Source organism: Taudactylus pleione, unplaced genomic scaffold (assembly GCF_031769625.1).
Source record: "Taudactylus pleione unplaced genomic scaffold, aTauple2 ptg000671l, whole genome shotgun sequence".
NCBI lineage: Eukaryota > Metazoa > Chordata > Amphibia > Anura > Myobatrachidae > Taudactylus > Taudactylus pleione.
In genome coordinates, this window is record NW_028285073.1 from 1,151,904 (window position 1) to 1,172,195 (window position 20,292).

Sequence of the window (20,292 nt, forward strand, 5' to 3'; positions counted from 1 at the left end):
TGATGTAACTTTTGATGTTTTCCTTTCAACTGCATTTCTAAATCTTGCAGTCCAATGCTGGGTACACACTTGGCCGACCGCCTGTCCTGCCGACTGTGTGCCTAATTACCAATTGGTTTCTTGATATGTCCGGCCAGACATCACAACTGGAAAAAAATTGCCTGCTCAGTTGTGATATCAGTATTGGCGGTTCCTAACCTGCCAGTGTACAGGTCAGTCGGTGGGTCGTCTGTATACACACACAGGCAAGATATATCAGCATTGGCTGTGCTGCAGGGCCAACCTGATGTGTCGACATTGTACAGAGACATATCTGGTGTACACCTGGACAGATACACTTAGTCATATGTCATTCATTGGCTGTACAAAGGACATATTGACGCATAGTATGCACCCAGCTTAATCCAAACTGGCCTACTCCAACTCACAAGTTGCATGGAGTACTTCTGCACATCTGAGAGAGTAGACCAGCTTCCTGGATCCCGCTCACTTCTATAGTGAAGTGAGCAATCCAGGGGCTTGATGATGTGATTTGCTGCAAATCATGTCATTGTGTCTCTGTCCTTCATTGCACAATACTGTGAATAGTGGCATTGTACAGCGGGCGCTTATGCCGCAAAAATGCTCTTGATGGTGCCACTGCTCCCACCTCGACCGCTCCTTCTGGGAGCTGTGGAGAGGCCCATTGAAAAGTTGGCAAGTATGCCCTAATGCAGAATATGCAAGTAGGCTGACTTCGTAAATTAATTTTGAAGCACAGTGGCAAGGTACAGTACTGTGAAAGAAGAAATCTACATAAAGTACAGTCAATCCAGGTTAAGGTAATCCTGGCCTTCAGTGCCCCCTGGGTGATAGGTCGGACTTACAGTAAATTGTCTAATGGATGATTCAGCCCTTAACAACCTGTATATTGCAGAGGTGTGTGTGTCTGTTTAATATGCCTGTACTATCTACAGAAGTAGGATGACTTACTAGTCTCATAGGTAAGAAAATATTTCTGCAGATTGGTATTGCAATGATGGCACAGAAAAAATACTGCAACCATAACTTGTTAGTGTTAAGGCTCACAGCTGTCCCAGCATCTGAGCAATAATTAATTGCTTCAGTAGATCTGAGTCTGCAACTGCAAATCAATGCGAAGTTAGATTCTTAATCTGCATGGGGCCATTGCGTTTAGTGATGAATAGGCCCTATGGAGAGAGAGAGAGCATGAGATAAACCAGACACAATAACAACTGTAGTTACCTATCTTTAAATATTGGTCTTATTTACTAAAACGTTTTATAAGACAAGAACAGTAAAAGTCCATCTTACCGACATTTCTCCAGAATTTAAAATAATAGAATGATTTGATTCATTGAACTAATCTCTGAAAATCAACTTAGAATCAGAATTGTTACCTTTTTACTATTGAATGGACTATGGGCCTGATTCAGCTTGGATCGCAGTTGCTAATGCGCACGCAATAGACCGATGTTGCGTTCTGCACATGCGTATACATCGCAGTGCGTGAACCAACCACTGCGATCGGGACTGCGATCGCAGCCGCTACGCAGACCCATCGCAGAGTGATTGACAGGAAATACCGTTTGTGGGTGGTAACGGGGAAGGGTGGTCGGGTGAACGCCGTTGCATGAGGGTGCATAAATTTTCCACTGCGATGCCCTACACAACCTGAGGACTCATAGTGTGCGCTGAAGTTAGCAATTTCTGAGTAAGGTCAGAGCTTGTGCAAGTGTGTGTGAGGCTGTGATGGTACTCTATTGTACCAATGGTTTTGCAGTCTTGCTAAACATTACGGATGTGTGTAAGATAAAGTGGGCATCCTTATGTTGTGCTGCGGCAGCATAGCGATCGCAATGGATTAGCATACTATCGCAGTGGAACTGCATTTGTAATCGCTATTGCATTCGCAGTTGCGATCTGTAGTGAATCAGGCCCTATAAGTTATCACTTAATACTTATGTACTATGCTAGTCACCCATTGCTACCAGTACCTACGTACTGTACTATGCTAGTCACCCATTGCAACCAGTACCTACCTATGTACTATGCTACTTGCCAATTGCTTCCAGTACCTATGTACTATACTACTCACCCATTGCTTCCAGTACTTTGACGATTGTGATTTTTTTTCTTTGGTCCAAATCTTCGTAAGAATTTAGTAACCACTTGAAGTGACACTCCTCATAATTACTTGTGGTAAATCAATACAAGTTGGAGAACTATCCTTAAGAGGTGAAAAAGGCATTTAGGAATGGTCACTACCACTTTGACTCTGTCTGGTGCCAGCTAAAAATGGGGTGCTGAGCATTCCTAGAAGCCTACAATGAGAAGAATTGGTTAACAGCCAGAATACACTGAGACATGCAGGATTTGTCTAGCTTTACATGAGCCTCATACAGCCCATGCTTTTCAACACGTAATTGCGAATAGAAGCCAGGTTGTGAACAAGGGGTGATTGTGCGACTCTTAGTAGCACGTGCAACAATGTTACTTTTCTCTGGTTTGGGGCCATGCACATGCAATAGAGGATCTACTGTGGTTTTACCGATTCTCTCCCAGAAGGACCATAAATCGAAAGTTCTCAAGTCCAGCCACAGACCCCCCCCCCCCCCCCCCCCTCTCCGGCAGCAAAAGGGTTCAAGGTGAGAGTGGAAGAAATCTTGAGTGTTTTCAAATTCAAAACAGACACCACATCTAAAGTTGAAGCAGAGCTGGATTTATGAATATTGTTTGCATCCAGATTTCTGCAACGTTTTAATCCAGCTGAGACAGATGGAAAAGAAAGCATGGGCACACCTGGTGAGAGGTATATTTTGTGGGAACTAAGGAACTAACAGGTTTTCTTTAAATCTGATTTTCAAGTTTGTAGCCTAAAAAGTTGAAATGCAACATTCCCAGATTACTGTATAAAGCATGTTTTACATTTATAAAGCTGGAGAGATGTGTGAAGGCTTGTACACACTCAGCGCTGAGAGTCAACACCGCCTAAAAGTGAAGAGGAAATGTTGAGATTTTGCTTGGTTGACCCCAAAGCATTAGAATCCTCATTACATCATGTGTACTGAAACTGCAAATGGAGGAACTCCCTAGCTGCAACTTTTTACTTCTACAGTTTAGAGAACCGGACTTTTCCAGTGATATATTTTTAAAGCTTGTGACTTTACTTAGGAATTGGGAACACTTGGCAGCTGAAAGTGGGCGTCTCAGTCCTTGCACATTCATACGCACGGATGTACACTTTTGAAGGGCTTTGTAGTGGCATTTGCATAAAGTAGCAGTGTGAGACGAGAAGCCTTGGGATCAAATGGACTGATTCGGAGTTGTACGATATTTGCAGCGCTGCTGTGTGGACACAGCAGCGATGCAAAAAAATGCCGCAGGAAGCGTCTTACGCTAAAGACACCCACTGCCGGCATTACAGATCCGAGTGCTACGTGTAAATACAGAACATCAGATCACCATCGGCCATCTGCATAAGCCTAAGTTTACTCAGAGTGGCCGCCAGAACTCTCCTGCCGGGGCCAGGAAATATGCCGTTCCAGACACCCTGCTAATCAAATGCAGTGGCCGTGGGGCAGCAACTGTACCCCCCACAGGGCTCTGCGGTCTAAGCAGCAACATCGCTCGCACACCCCTAGTTATGCGCAGTACAGAACCTGTGCATGCTCCGATTGGCCACCATCGGAGTTGTACACAATCCATCGGTTTTGTGTACAACTCTGAATCAGGCCCTATAACGATGATAAAGGCAAGTTGCTGAGGCTTCGCACTGATGATGTGTTTTGGAGCTCTAGCAGCTGTGCTCATGTGTCTGTCTCTGAATTCCAGGTGGTACATGAGGGATTGTAGTTCAATATTTACTTATACATTCTCCCCTAAAGTGTCATCCTCATTCTAGTCCATTTATGTGCAGAGTGATGTGTGCAATTCTCTTTGTATATTATCTGTTTTAGCCATTTAATCCCATCCAGAGGTCAACACTTTACTATTCAGCCAGGGAGTATTGTTGCACCTGCACTGCTGCAGATAGTCTATTGTGAGGGAGCTGTAATTGTATTTTCTTTTCTTTATTTGTAATGGGGGAGAGGTGTAGTAAATGAACTAGGAGAAGAATTTGATAGTTCTCGGGGCTGTGAATGTCACCAGTCCTTTCAGAAGCATTCAATAGCTGAACGCAAGGTCACTGTGACATCTAAAGAAGAAGGAAAGTTGGGAGAGGGTATCAACTTTTTTTCAGATTGAAAGAATAGTCTAGAACCCCATGATTTTCATTCCTGTCTCCAGTTACCCCCCAACAGATCTCTATATAAGGCTTGTAATAATCTTTCTTCCAGTACACCAGGTCCATCTTCATCGTACAGATTCTCCAATATGACACATTCCACATGTTTTGTTTTATCAGTTACCTGGCCCAAAATTAATTCTGGAAAATTATATATATATATATATATATATATATATATATATATAATATTTATATATAAATCTAGTATCCTTTCTTATTGCAGCAGCTTAACTCCCCCTTCCATAGTATCTCTCCCTCCTTTTGTTTTGTATAAAAACAGTGATGGGTCCTTTTTAATTTATCACGTGCCTCTTACAATTCAGAAATCTTCCACTGTATCCTTGTTGTGATGAGCCATAGGGACACAGCCTTACATAAGACTACACAATTGTTTCCATGTGACTGCTTGGGCCTGACCTAGATGAGAGGATCTCTGCCAGGGAATAGAGGTGGTAGAGAGAAGGACATCAGCACACGGTAATGCCATTGGATTATGCTCAAACAAAAATAGTTACAGGCAGAAAGTCACTGGAACCTGAGCTGCAAATCAATGTAGGCGGGTAGATGTTTCAGAATTAACACTTGCTGCTGGCCACAGAAACTGATTTGCTGCACCCTCATTTTGCCCTGTTTATGGCTGTCCCGCATAGCCAGTGCCTCTTATTCTCTGCCTGTGACAGAGCAAATCGCCAGTGTTTCCAGGCAAGAGAGCTGGTAGAGATTCAGGATCCTGGATCAGGTCACAGGTGGGGATTACACTCAGCCAGGGGTCCTTAGTTGAGCAATCGAACTGCTATGGATTATTGGGAGATTACATTGGGAGATTACACTCAGCCAGGGGTCCTTAGTTGAGCAATCGAACTGCTATAGATTATTTTTGAAATGCTTCTTGTACTTCCACCTCCTGACTCGTTTTAGTAAGTTTTTCCAGAGAACCTGGTCTTGCTGAGGGTGAGGTTACTTGGTGGGGAAGTTCTAAAACAAAAGTCACAAAAAGTGAACAAATGGTTTTTGACCTAAGTGCAATGGTTTATACTAAAGCAGCTCCATAAAATGTTGGGTTTTAGCACCCTCTAGTGGTGGTTATGGATAGTTACTAGTAATGTTTATGGCTGAAAATAATACAATTTAAATTAATGCAAGAGCAGTTTTGTCTTTTGTCAGTTTCGTACATTTGATTTAAAAAGAACAAGGATAATTGAATAGTTTAAACAGAAAACATGTAGCCATTACCGAAAAGCTGTTATAAACTACATAGGCAAACGCAGGGAGGGTTTCCATCTGCCTGGAAACCCTCACCAGCCCACACCATGACTACAATAAAAATATTAATATAATAGAATTTTACAAGTGCTGCATGTTATCCTCACCATCACAAATGAAATAATTAGCACTACCTGTGGATCTTTTAACACGTATCAGCTAGTAATAAATAACCTGTGCACCAACTAGGAGATCTGGAAAACATTCACTGTTAGGGATGTGCTGCTATAGAGCCCAATATGTACATATATAGTATATGTCCAGGGCAGTGCTAGATTGCTCCCAGACTCCCGGACTTGCTCTAATACTCTGGAATGGTGCACACATCTAAAATGAAAACATTCAGCTTAGGCAGGATGGCCCTACTGCTGCATTTAATGGCTTATTGTGATCTCTGGTCCTGTATATGCTGGAATTATCACACACAATACACTTTGTATGACGCATATTAAAGCTGGTTAAGTGCTAATTCTACCCTCTTCATGGACAGGCCACACTCACTCTAAAATCTAGCATTTGGAAACCTCCCTCTAGAAGTCCTGCGATTGCCACTGTACTGTGTTTACCAATTAAACTATACAAGTCTTTGATAATATACTGTACATATGAGAAAATAGTGGTGTTTTGTGGGGTGGAGACTGCAATTTTATGTGCTGAACCACTATTCAGTTTTTCAATTCTCTTATTAGTGATGCTCCTGAATGCATGATGCACTAAATGCCTCATGGAAGGGCCAAAACTAGTCACCCGGGGCAAGACAGTAATTTGGCGCCACCCTGGTAATTCCCCCATAGTAATGCCACCTGCAGCACAGCCCCTATAGTAATGCCCCCTTCAGCAGTGCACCTGTAGTAATGCCCCCTGAGGTAATGCCCCAGTAGTAGTGCCCATATAGTAATGCCCCCGTAGTAGTACCCATATAATAATGCCTCTGTAGTAGTGCCCATATGGTAAAGCCCATATTGTAATGCCCCTGTAGTAGTGCCCATATTGTAATGCCCCTGTAGCAGTGCCCATATGTTAATGCCCCTGTAGTAGTGTCCATATGGTAATGTCCTTGTAGTGCCACTTACAGAAAAAAAAACACATTACTTACCTTAATCTCCGCTCAGACGTCCATCGCCGTCTGGTCCGCCCGGCTGCACCTCGGAACTATGGGAGAGACATCGTGACTTCTCTCCCATATTGCCCGTGGGGAGAGTCGGAATCTGGAGTTCAGAAGAGAACCTCAGCAGGCGCCGGGCTGGAGGACACTGTGTAGTGGCACATCCGTTGCACGTGCACTTCCAGCCCCCCCCTAGTTGTGGCCCTGCTCATGGCTCAGTAATAGCACTAATTCATAGAGAACTCACTGGCTGTAGTCTTATTGGTTTAGAACACAAAATGACAGCTACACTTCTACAGCTACACTTTTATTTAAAATTCTAAAGTTAGCTGCATCCTCCACACACTGTGCCTCTCATGTACGATTAGCCATACTTGTCTACTCTGCCAGAATAGCCGAGAGGCTCCCAAAAATTGGTAGTGCTTCCAGCCACCTAGAAAAGTGAGCAAGTCTCCTGCACAACCCTCCAGCTGGTGGTCAAAAATGAGCAACTATTGTACCATGTATTTGCTTATATCATGCAGAGGTACAATCAGATCACATGTTTCTAAAGTCACTGACTTTGTCCATTTTAAACAATGGGAACTTTGCTTTTTCAGTCATGTTATTCAGAGACCATTAATTTTTATATGCAAGTTGCTTTATATAAAACTACTAATAAAATACATGAACTATATGTAAAACTTTTAAACTTTAGTTTATCAGAACCTAAAGCACAACTTGAGATCACTGCGAACCTCAATGTGCCAGTACGGCATCTGAGACAGAACTGTGGGGAATACCTTTCATATTCCTGATTTGTATGTAACAAATAAACATGTATTTGTCAGTGGTTCCAAAGCACTAAAGAAGCAACTACAAGATTCTAGGTTGTGTCAGTTTATACATTTCTGTGTTTCATTCCTGTTAGGAAATATCTATTTCCAGTAATGTTTTATTCTCTTCCAATCTCTTCTAGAGCGAGAATCAAGGGAGGAAGACCCAACTACATCAGAGACTGAAGAAATCTTTCCCCCAAAGCCACGTAAAGGAATGCGAAGGATCCCCGAACACAAGTTTATGGCTATAAACAATATGCGAATTAAGAAGCAGTCAGCCTCAAGGATCGTGTCTGTGGAGAGCAAATCTCAGACACACTCCTCCCCTGAGTACATCAATGAGATTGTGAGTAACGTTTGACTAGGGATTGGGTAATGGAGGGTTAACTGGATACATATGGTTATGATATTCCTGATTCCATCTACCCCAGTGTCTGATGTCTGTCATTTCTTTTAGGGTCCCTGTCGTAGGCAAATGGAAACTGTAATGCAGGACATGAAGGTTTCACATCGCGTGTACCCAAGAGCTTTTTATATCCCTAACTGTGACCGGAAAGGATTCTTCAAAAGGAAACAAGTAAGAGCATCTCTCACATCCCCACTGACTAGTGACTCTGTTAGTGTTCATGCTAGCATCCTGCACCTGTCACAACCGTACAGTTCCTCTGTCCTGCCTGGGTTGTCGCTATCTGATCTGGTGCTTCTACTACACTCCGTTGATGCAGCAAACTGATACAGACTACAGAGTGCTAGAAGCACCAGAGCAGAGCGCAACACACCAGGCAGGAAAATCTGCCTGTTATGCATTTATATTCATCTATTTACCCTATTCACCTGCACACGTCAGCTGCATGCAATGGAGGCAGCTTTTCAGAATTAAATAGAATACCTAAAATAACTCATATGCTTATCCTACTGTAAATATATATATATATATATATATATATTTACTAGGGGTGAGCGGGTTCGGATTTCTGAAATCCGAACCCCCCCGAGCCCCCCCGATCTGAGTCCGATCCGAGTCAGGCTCGACTTTTCCCGCCTGACTCGGATCTGAAATCGAGGCAAAACGTCATCTTCCCGCCTTCCGAGTCTCGCGGGTTTTGGATCCTATATAAGGTACACACGTCGGCGCCATTTTCTCACTCGGCTGTGGACAGTGAAGAGGGAGGGTGGGAGTTAGGGCTGTGTAGTGTAGTGTAGTGTAGTGCTGCTGTTGTCCACTACTTCAAAGTCCATAGGGGCTGGCTGTGTTGTGCTGTGCTGCTGTTGTTAATAGGGGCTGTGTCCACTACTTCAAAGTCCATAGGGGCTGGCTGGACTGTGTTGTGCAGTCAGTTCTCCATAGGGGCTGTGTCCACTCCAAAGTCCTGTGCAGTGTCCCAGTCCTAAAGGAGTGCTGTAGTGTTGTCCAGGGGGTGCTCTGTCCATCAGGGGTGCTCCCCCCAAGTGCTAAAAAAATAATATATTTTCTGTGTTTGTGAATTGTGTGCGCAGTAGCCGCACGTGCATCAACAAAGTAGTGCCAAGCGTGCGCCTGTGTCATAAGTAAAGGGCCGGCTGGCTTGACCGTTAAGGGTGCTGTAACCCCCGAAAGTACACTCCAGTCCAAACCAAAAAAAAAATTATTTTCTGTGTTTGTGAATTGTGTGCGCAGTAGCCGCACGTGCATCAACAAAGTAGTGCCAAGCGTGCGCCTGTGTCATAAGTAAAGGGCCGGCTGGCTTGACCGTTAAGGGTGCTGTAACCCCCGAAAGTACACTCCAGTCCAAACCAAAAAAAAAATTATTTTCTGTGTTTGTGAATTGTGTGCGCAGTAGCCGCACGTGCATCAACAAAGTAGTGCCAAGCGTGCGCCTGTGTCATAAGTAAAGGGCCGGCTGGCTTGACCGTTAAGGGTGCTGTAACCCCCGAAAGTACACTCCAGTCCAAACCAAAAAAAATATTATTTTCTGTGTTTGTGAATTGTGTGCGCAGTAGTCGCACGTGCATCAACAAAGTAGTGCCAAGCGTGCGCCTGTGTCATAAGTAAAGGGCCGGCTGGCTTGACCGTTAAGGGTGCTGTAACCCCCGAAAGTACACTCCAGTCCAAACCAAAAAAAAAATTATTTTCTGTGTTTGTGAATTGTGTGCGCAGTAGCCGCACGTGCATCAACAAAGTAGTGCCAAGCGTGCGCCTGTGTCATAAGTAAAGGGCCGGCTGGCTTGACCGTTAAGGGTGCTGTAACCCCCGAAAGTACACTCCAGTCCAAACCAAAAAAAATATTATTTTCTGTGTTTGTGAATTGTGTGCGCAGTAGTCGCACGTGCATCAACAAAGTAGTGCCAAGCGTGCGCCTGTGTCATAAGTAAAGGGCCGGCTGGCTTGACCGTTAAAGGGTGCTGTAACCCCCAAGTACACTCCAGTCCAAACCAAAAAAAAAATTATTTTCTGTGTTTGTGAATTGTGTGCGCAGTAGCCGCACGTGCATCAACAAAGTAGTGCCAAGCGTGCGCCTGTGTCATAAGTAAAGGGCCGGCTGGCTTGACCGTTAAGGGTGCTGTAACCCCCGAAAGTACACTCCAGTCCAAACCAAAAAAAAAATTATTTTCTGTGTTTGTGAATTGTGTGCGCAGTAGCCGCACGTGCATCAACAAAGTAGTGCCAAGCGTGCGCCTGTGTCATAAGTAAAGGGCCGGCTGGCTTGACCGTTAAAGGGTGCTGTAACCCCCGAAAGTACACTCCAGTCCTAACCAAAAAAAAATTATTTTCTGTGTTTGTGAATTGTGTGCGCAGTAGCCGCACGTGCATCAACAAAGTAGTGCCAAGAGTGCGCCTGTGTCATAAGTAAAGGGCCGGCTGGCTTGACCGTTAAGGGTGCTGTAACCCCCGAAAGTACACTCCAGTCCAAACCAAAAAAAAAATTATTTTCTGTGTTTGTGAATTGTGTGCGCAGTAGCCGCACGTGCATCAACAAAGTAGTGCCAAGCGTGCGCCTGTGTCATAAGTAAAGGGCCGGCTGGCTTGACCGTTAAAGGGTGCTGTAACCCCCGAAAGTACACTCCAGTCCTAACCAAAAAAAAATTATTTTCTGTGTTTGTGAATTGTGTGCGCAGTAGCCGCACGTGCATCAACAAAGTAGTGCCAAGAGTGCGCCTGTGTCATAAGTAAAGGGCCGGCTGGCTTGACCGTTAAGGGTGCTGTAACCCCCGAAAGTACACTCCAGTCCAAACCAAAAAAAAAATTATTTTCTGTGTTTGTGAATTGTGTGCGCAGTAGCCGCACGTGCATCAACAAAGTAGTGCCAAGCGTGCGCCTGTGTCATAAGTAAAGGGCCGGCTGGCTTGACCGTTAAGGGTGCTGTAACCCCCGAAAGTACACTCCAGTCCAAACCAAAAAAAAATTATTTTCTGTGTTTGTGAATTGTGTGCGCAGTAGCCGCACGTGCATCAACAAAGTAGTGCCAAGCGTGCGCCTGTGTCATAAGTAAAGGGCCGGCTGGCTTGACCGTTAAGGGTGCTGTAACCCCCGAAAGTACACTCCAGTCCAAACCAAAAAAAATATTATTTTCTGTGTTTGTGAATTGTGTGCGCAGTAGTCGCACGTGCATCAACAAAGTAGTGCCAAGCGTGCGCCTGTGTCATAAGTAAAGGGCCGGCTGGCTTGACCGTTAAAGGGTGCTGTAACCCCCAAGTACACTCCAGTCCAAACCAAAAAAAAAATTATTTTCTGTGTTTGTGAATTGTGTGCGCAGTAGCCGCACGTGCATCAACAAAGTAGTGCCAAGCGTGCGCCTGTGTCATAAGTAAAGGGCCGGCTGGCTTGACCGTTAAGGGTGCTGTAACCCCCGAAAGTACACTCCAGTCCAAACCAAAAAAAAAATTATTTTCTGTGTTTGTGAATTGTGTGCGCAGTAGCCGCACGTGCATCAACAAAGTAGTGCCAAGCGTGCGCCTGTGTCATAAGTAAAGGGCCGGCTGGCTTGACCGTTAAAGGGTGCTGTAACCCCCGAAAGTACACTCCAGTCCTAACCAAAAAAAAATTATTTTCTGTGTTTGTGAATTGTGTGCGCAGTAGCCGCACGTGCATCAACAAAGTAGTGCCAAGAGTGCGCCTGTGTCATAAGTAAAGGGCCGGCTGGCTTGACCGTTAAGGGTGCTGTAACCCCCGAAAGTACACTCCAGTCCAAACCAAAAAAAAAATTATTTTCTGTGTTTGTGAATTGTGTGCGCAGTAGTCGCACGTGCATCAACAAAGTAGTGCCAAGCGTGCGCCTGTGTCATAAGTAAAGGGCCGGCTGGCTTGACCGTTAAGGGTGCTGTAACCCCCGAAAGTACACTCCAGTCCTAACCAAAAAAAAATTATTTTCTGTGTTTGTGAATTGTGTGCGCAGTAGCCGCACGTGCATCAACAAAGTAGTGCCAAGAGTGCGCCTGTGTCATAAGTAAAGGGCCGGCTGGCTTGACCGTTAAGGGTGCTGTAACCCCCGAAAGTACACTCCAGTCCAAACCAAAAAAAAAATTATTTTCTGTGTTTGTGAATTGTGTGCGCAGTAGCCACACGTGCATCAACAAAGTAGTGCCAAGCGTGCGCCTGTGTCATAAGTAAAGGGCCGGCTGGCTTGACCGTTAAGGGTGCTGTAACCCCCGAAAGTACACTCCAGTCCTAACCAAAAAAAAATTATTTTCTGTGTTTGTGAATTGTGTGCGCAGTAGCCGCACGTGCATCAACAAAGTAGTGCCAAGAGTGCGCCTGTGTCATAAGTAAAGGGCCGGCTGGCTTGACCGTTAAGGGTGCTGTAACCCCCGAAAGTACACTCCAGTCCAAACCAAAAAAAAAATTATTTTCTGTGTTTGTGAATTGTGTGCGCAGTAGCCACACGTGCATCAACAAAGTAGTGCCAAGCGTGCGCCTGTGTCATAAGTAAAGGGCCGGCTGGCTTGACCGTTAAGGGTGCTGTAACCCCCGAAAGTACACTCCAGTCCTAACCAAAAAAAAATTATTTTCTGTGTTTGTGAATTGTGTGCGCAGTAGCCGCACGTGCATCAACAAAGTAGTGCCAAGAGTGCGCCTGTGTCATAAGTAAAGGGCCGGCTGGCTTGACCGTTAAAGGGTGCTGTAACCCCCGAAAGTACACTCCAGTCCAAACCAAAAAAAAATTATTTTCTGTGTTTGTGAATTGTGTGCGCAGTAGCCGCACGTGCATCAACAAAGTAGTGCCAAGAGTGCGCCTGTGTCATAAGTAAAGGGCCGGCTGGCTTGACCGTTAAAGGGTGCTGTAACCCACAAAGTACACTCCAGTCCAAACCAAAAAAAAAATTATTTTCTGTGTTTAGCCGCACGTATATATCAAATCGATATAACATAAATGGAGGACCAAACTTTCTCCGATAAAAATAAAATAGAGAAAGATCAAGAACCACTTCCTCCTAGTGCTGAAGCTGCTGCCACTAGTCATGACATAGACGATAACATGCCATCAACGTCGTCTGCCAAGGCCGATGCCCAATGTCATAGTAGAGGGCACATACAATCCCAAATGGCAAAGTTCAGGAAAATGACCTTGAAAAAGACATTTAAATCAGCTGAAGAGAAACGTAAACTTGCCAATATGCCATTTACGACACGGAGTGGCAAGGAACGGCTAAGGTCGATCCCTAGTATGTTCATGACTAGTGGTTCAGCTTCACATGACGATGGAAGCCCTCCTCCCACTAAAAAAATCAAAAGAGTTAAGCTGGCAAAAGCACAGCGAAGAACTGTGCTTTCTAAGAAGATATCACAAATCCCCAAGGAGAGTCCAAGTGTGGTGGTGGTTGCGATGCCTGACCTTCCCAGCACTGGACGGGAAGAGGTGGCTCTTTCCACCATTTGCATGCCCCCTGCAAGTGCTGAAAGGAGCACCCACAGTCCACTTGCTGATATGCAAATTGAAGATGTCACTGTTGAAGTACAACAGGATGAGGATACTGGTGTAGCTGGCGCTGAGGAGGAAGTTGGCGAGGAGGATTCTGATGGTGATGTGGTTTGTTTAAATCAGGCTCCGGGGGAGACAGTTGTTGTCCGTGGGATGAAAAAGCCCATCACGGTCATGCCTGGGCAGAAGACCAAACATTCCACCTCTTTGGTCTGGCAATATTTCTATCCAAATCCGGACAACAACTGTCTTGCCATATGTACCATATGTAAAGGTGAAATAAGTAGGGGTAGGGACGTCAACCACCTAGGAACATCCTCCCTTATACGGCACCTGCAGCGCGTTCATAAAAAGTTACTGTCAAGTTCAGAAACTTTGGCTAAGACCGTAAGCAGTCCAGGGACACCTAAATCCCGTTGTCCTGTTGTATCCAAGCGCCTGCAAACCACACCGTCAACTCCCTCCTCGTCAATTTCCTCCTTAGTCAGGATCGGAAGTAGTCCTGCAGGCCATGTCACTGGCATGACTGACTCTCCTATCCGGGATTCCTCTGGAGGATCCTGCATTGCTACGCCTACTGCTGCCGCTGCTGCTGTTGCTGCTGCTGGGAGTCGTTCATCATCCCAGAGAGGAAGTAGGAACACCACTACTTTTACTAAACAATTGACCCTCCAACAGTCCTTAGCGAGGAGGATGAAGTACGACAGCAGTCATCCTGAAGCAAAACGTATAACTGAGGCCTTGACTGCTATGTTGGTGTTAGACGTGCGTCCGGTATCCGCCATTAGTGCAGTGGGATTTAGACAATTGATGGAGGTAGTGTGTCCCCGGTTCCAAATACCGTCTAGATTCCACTTCACTAGGCAGGCGATACCGAGACTGTACAGAAACGTCAGAAAAAGTGTCCTCAGTGTCCTGAAAAATGCCGTTGTACACAATGTCCACTTAACCACGGACATGTGGACAAGTGGAACAGGGCAGACTAAGGACTATATGACTGTGACAGCCCACTGGGTAGATGTATCACCTTACGCAGCAACAGCAGCAGCGTCACCAGTAGCAGCATCTCAGAAACGCCAGCTCGTTACAAGGCAGGCTACGCTGTGTATCACCGGTTTCAGTAAGAGGCACACCGCCGACAACCTCTTAGAGAAACTGAGGGAAATCATCGCCCAGTGGCTTACCCCACTTAGACTCTCCTGGGGATTTGTGATATCTGACAACGCCACCAATATTGTGCGGGCATTACATCTGGGCAAATTCCAGCACGTCCCATGTTTTGCTCACACAATAAACTTGGTGGTGCAGAATTTTCTGAAAAGCGACAGGGGCGTGCAGGAGACGCTTTGGGTGGCCCGAAAAATTTCTGGCCACTTTCGCCATTCAGCGACTGCGTGCCGAAGACTGGAGCGCCAGCAAACACTCTTGAACCTGCCCCGCCATCACCTGAAGCAAGAGGTTGTGACACGGTGGAACTCAACCCTCTATATGCTTCAGAGGATGGAGGAGCAGCAAAAGGCCATACAAGCCTATACATCCACCTATGACATAGGCAAAGGAGGGGGTATGCACCTGACTCAAGCGCAGTGGAGAATGATTTCCGTGTTGTGCAAGGTTCTCCAGCCCTTCGAACTTGCCACACGTGAAGTCAGTTCAGACACTGCCAGCTTGAGTCAGGTCATTCCCCTCATCAGGCTTTTGCAGAAGCAGCTGGAGAAAGTGAAGGAGGAGCTAAGACGGAGCGATTCCGCTCGGCATGTGGGACTTGTGGATGAAGCCCTTCATTCGCTTTGCCAGGATTCCAGGGTGGTCAATCTGTTGAAATCAGACCACTACATTTTGGCCACCGTGCTCGATCCTAGGTTTAAAGCCTATGTGGTGTCTCTCTTTCCGGCCGACACAAGCCTGCAGAGGTGCAAAGACCTGCTGGTGAACACACTGTCAGCTGAAGCGGAACGTGACACGTCAACAGCTCCTTCTTCATTTTCTCCTGCAACTGGGGCTGCCAGGAAAAAACTTAGGTATCCTAAGCAACCCGCTGGCGGTGATGCAGGACAGGCAGGACCAAGTTTGGACATCTGGTCCGGACTGAAGGACCTGGCAACAATTTCTGACATGTCTACTGTCACTGCATATGATACTGTCACCATTGACAGAATGGTGGAGGATTACATCGGTGACAGCATCCAAGTAGGCATGGCAGACAGTCCATACCTGTACTGGCAGGAAAAAGAGGCAATTTGGAGGCCCCTGTACAAACTGGCTCTATTTTACCTGAGTTGCCCCCCCTCCAGTGTGTACTCCGAAAGAGTGTTTAGTGCAGCCGGGAACCTTGTCAGCGAAAGGCGTAGGAGGTTGCTTCCACAGAATGTGGAGAAGATGATGTTCATCAAAATGAATTATCAGCTCTTCCAGGGAGACCAGCCTCCAGAAGGTACAGAGGGACCTGTGGTGGTGGATTCAAGTGGGGACGAGTTAATACTTTGTGAGGATGAGGATGTACACACTGAAGAGGGTGAGGAATCGGTGGATGAGGAGGATGAGGATGACATCTTGCCTCCATAGAGCCAGTTTGTGCAGGGACACATTAATTGCCAGCTTGTTTTGTGGGGGCCCAAACGAACCAATCATTTCAGCCACAGTTGTGTGGCAGACCCTGGCGCTGAAATGATTGGTTTGTTAAAGTGTGCATGTCCTGTTTATACAACATAAGGGTGGGTGGGAGGGCCCAAGGACAATTCCATCTTGCACCTCTTTTTTTTCTTTGCATTATGTACAGTTTGGGGCCTAGTTTTTCAAACTGCCATCCTGTCTGCCACTGCAGTTTCACGCCTAGATGGGTCACGTGTTTGTGCCGCCCACTCGTGTCGCTTAGCATAGTCATCCAGCTACCTCGGTGCAACGTTTTGGACATAAAAACACTATTGTGAGGTGTGAGGTGTTCAGAATAGACTGGAAATGAGTGGAAATTAAGGTTATTGAGGTTAATAATAGCATAGGAGCAGAAAAACCTACAAATTCTGTGATTTTAGCTGTTTTTATGCTTTTTTAAAAAAAAATACAGATCCAAAACACAAAACCCAGAACCCAAAACACGGAAGGGTGGTTTTGGCAAAACCAATCCAGATCCAAAACACGAAGAAAGATCCAGATCCAAAACCAAAACACAAAACACGAAAAGTGGCCGGTGCACACCCCTAATATTTACATGTGCCATTACATTAAAGAACACTATCTTCTAAATGCTGCCAGTGCTCTTTTATCTTGCACTGTTTTATTATTATTCCTCTTCATTTCCCGTTCCTATGTGCATCCCCAAATTTGAAATTGGCAGTGTTAGAAAAACTGATCATTGGAATATGCAGAGTATTTCAGGAGATATATGTAACAAATGTATGGAGGGGAATGGAGACACAGACTTAGAGTTATATAATTAAAGGTGAAGTATTACCAGCAGCACAGAGTACACTATATGGACAAAAGTATTTGGACGCCTAACCATTACACCAACAGGGACTGTAATGGCATTGTATTCAAATACATTAATATGGAGCTGGTTTCCCTTTTGCAGCTATAACAGCTTCAACTCTTCTTCGAAGGCTTTCCACAAGATTTTGGAGTGTTTCTGTGGGCATATGTGCCCTTTCATTCTGTAGATTATGTATGAAGTCAGGCACTGATGTTGGACAAGAAGGCCTGGCTCACAATCTCCATTCCAGTTCATCCCAAAGGTGCTCGATGGGGTTGAGGTCAGGGCTCTGTGTGGGCCAGTCAAGTCCTTGCTTTGTGCACTGGGGCACAGTCATGTTTGAATAGAAAAGGGTCTTCCCCAAACTGTTGCCACAAAGTTGGAAGCATAGCATTGTCCAAAATGTCTTGGTATGCTGCAGCATTAAGATTGCCCTTCACTGGAGATAAGGGGCCTAGCCCAAAACCTGAAAAATAGCCCCATACCATTATACCTCCTCCACCAAACTTCGCAGCTGGCACAATGCAGTCAGAAAGGTAATATTCTCCTGGCATCCTCCAAACCCAGACTCACCTATCTGACTGCAAAACAGAGAAATGCGATACGTCACTCCACAGAACATGTTTCCACTGCTCAACAGTCCAGTGTCGGTGTGCTTTACACCACTCCATCTGATGCTTGGCATTGGACCTGGTGATGTGAGGCTTGCATGCAGCTGCTCGGCCATGGAAACCCATTCCATTAAGCTCCTGCTGCACAGTTTTTGTGCTTACATTTCTGCCAGTGGAAGTTTGGTACTCTTCAGCTATGGAATCAGCAGAGCGTTGGCTACTTTTACGCACCATGCGCCTTTTACTCACCATGCGCGTTGTTGACCCCGATCTGTGATTTTACATGGTCTTCCGCTTCATGGCTGAGTTGCTGTTGTTCCTACCTTGTAATAATATCACGTATGGTTGACCGTGGAATATCCAGTAGGGATGAAACAACCGATTTTTGTAGCACAAATGTTTGCAAATGGAGACTGCATGGCTAGGTGCTTGATTTTATACACCTGTGGCAACGGGTCTGATTGAAACAACTCAATTCAATAAGTAACAGGTGTGGCCAAATACTTTTGTCCATATAGTGTATATCAGAAGATGATTAATGTGTTATTGAGGAAGAACTACATATGACAGAGGCAATGTTTAATATGAGTAACGGAATGGAGACAGCAGACAGACACAATCTGAGAGGTGTATAGTGGAAGGAGCAGGATCCCCTAGAAGCACAGAGTATATCAGTAGCTGAGTGATGTGCCTGTGAGGACAGGTCTGCATGTGACAGGGGCAGTAACCTGATGTGAGGAGGGGAAATAAAACAAGAAGGGAGCAACAGACTTAGCTAAGTTATATAGCGGAAAGAGCAGTATCCCCCAAAAGCACAATATGTAGTCTCCTGTTTATTTGGGTGTCTTTGAAACTAAGTTCATATATCCAACTAATATAAATATTGTATTTTTTTCCTGGCAGTGTAAACCTTCTAGAGGCCGCAAACGTGGAATCTGCTGGTGTGTAGATAAATATGGACTTAAACTTCCTGGTAGTGACTACGCCACCGGTGACCTGCAGTGCCACAGCTTTGACAGCAGCAACATTGAATGATCTCCTGATCAGTAACCCACAGCGGCCAGATGGACATGATCACTTGTGTTTTGTAACTTTCTCCTGGGGTATCCCAGGGGAATCTTCTCCCTTTTTTTTTCTTTTCTTTTTTTTTTTTTGTTTAACTTGTATTTTTTTTCCTCATCTCATCGGCAATACCGAAAAACAATCTTGAAAACTTCAGAAGTAAAACAAAAAAAAAAGACAATGATGAAGAAGCCGAGGAAAGGAGATTATCTATTGAATTTATAAACCACAGTGTGAAGCTTGAGGCAACAGAAAGTGAATTATGTTTTTCTAGAGAGTAGAGAGAAGGTTGGGGGTTTCCCCCAGAGAAGATCTGTTGCAATTTAAATTTTTTGTTTTATTATTATTTTGTTTGTTTTTGACAATGGGATAGTCCCAATAAGCTTGTGTTAGCTCCATGCTGTCTGTGTTTCGGTATCAAATGACTGATTTTACAGCACATATGTAATATTTCAGAGAAATGTATGTTTGTTTTGTTTCAAAATGAGTAGTCCACTCGGTCTGTAACTTTCAGGGCTTGTCCCTCCAAAAGACCTGAGAAGATATGCTAGAGACAACCAATCAGTCAGAAGACCTAATATTATCTCCAGCATGTCATTCTCGAAAAATCAAAAGTGTTGGTGAAACGCGTTGACTGGAGATGAACGAGGAGGTGACATTCTGGTTTGTTTTCCACTGATTGGCCTGAAGCTCTATAAATTGCTAAACTGTCACTTTAATATGCTAGAATTTCTTTTGTCTATTTTGACAAGCACAGGACACTTGTGAAAGCGCACTCCATATTTAGAAAATGATTGCTTGAGGGCAACGGCAGTGCTATATGTTCTGATAATTATTTTCTCCTAGCATTGACTCCGTGTCATATAAGGCATGGTATATATGAGGCCTGATGCCAGCCCATTCTACACAAATACTTTTTTTTTCTTTTTTAGCCATTAGAACCCTATGTACTCAATCACAGCTGGGTCTGTAGAGAATCATTGTTCGGTTTTTAATAGCTTGTTCTTACAGCAGTAAGTCTTGTGCCTTATTTGCTTAAAAGCTGTGACATTTTTGTTTCTTTTTATACATCTATATATAATATAAAATTGTTTTGGTTTTCTATAATATAAACAGAATGTTAAAATATCAATAAGTGCCCCTTTTGGTTGTAAAATGTTGTTTACCCAATTTTTTTTTTTAATTGACCATTTTTTTTAGTTTCGTTGAAGGTATCGTTGAAGGTCCAGGTCCCCTTTTCACTAATTCAAGGGCAATAGTGCACTAGTAGTCATAGAAAAAAAACTAATTTCCACTCCCTTCTCTTAATGACGTTTCAATAGTTTGTTGAAAAATATAAGCTATAAGGACAGGTTGCAACTTTTTTAATGCATCTGAAAATGATTGAGTTAATCTTTGAATTACTCACTGAGTGCAAGAGTTCAGATGATAGCTCTTGGGTAATGGAATGTCAAATGACTCAAGCTTTAAATGAATGAAGGCTTTAGACACTTCTCTAAGTCTTACAAAGCCATATGGAAGCATTTCTTTTTTACAGTTTTTTTTACTCGCTAAACTAGTTAAAGAATAAAGATTTAGGTTGAACAGACAGAGAACTATCTACAAGTCAGGAAAATAAAGACCTATAAATAACAGAAAGACCAACATGAAGACCAGTCCCATGGAATCTGCTGTTTGTTTTTCAGAGGGTTGTATTGATAAAGGCGAATGACACTGCTGGATGATGTACTATTCATTTGAAGTAAAAAAAATGATGGCTAAATATAAAGTATTGTC

At 44.4% G+C, this 20,292-nt stretch overlaps 1 protein-coding gene across 1 annotated transcript in view; it reads left to right on the forward strand.

The window, feature by feature from the left end:
- IGFBP5 (insulin like growth factor binding protein 5) overlaps positions 1 to 18,574 on the forward strand; it is a 33,991-nt gene extending 15,417 nt beyond the window's left edge. Inside the window, exons 2-4 of the mRNA XM_088455785.1 lie at positions 7,618 to 7,823; positions 7,935 to 8,054; positions 18,358 to 18,574. Of these exons, the coding sequence (XP_088311911.1) occupies positions 7,618 to 7,823; positions 7,935 to 8,054; positions 18,358 to 18,489 (458 nt within the window). The 3' untranslated portion in view covers positions 18,490 to 18,574. The remainder of the gene's footprint in view (positions 1 to 7,617; positions 7,824 to 7,934; positions 8,055 to 18,357) is intronic.
- Positions 18,575 to 20,292: the final 1,718 nt, after the last annotated feature.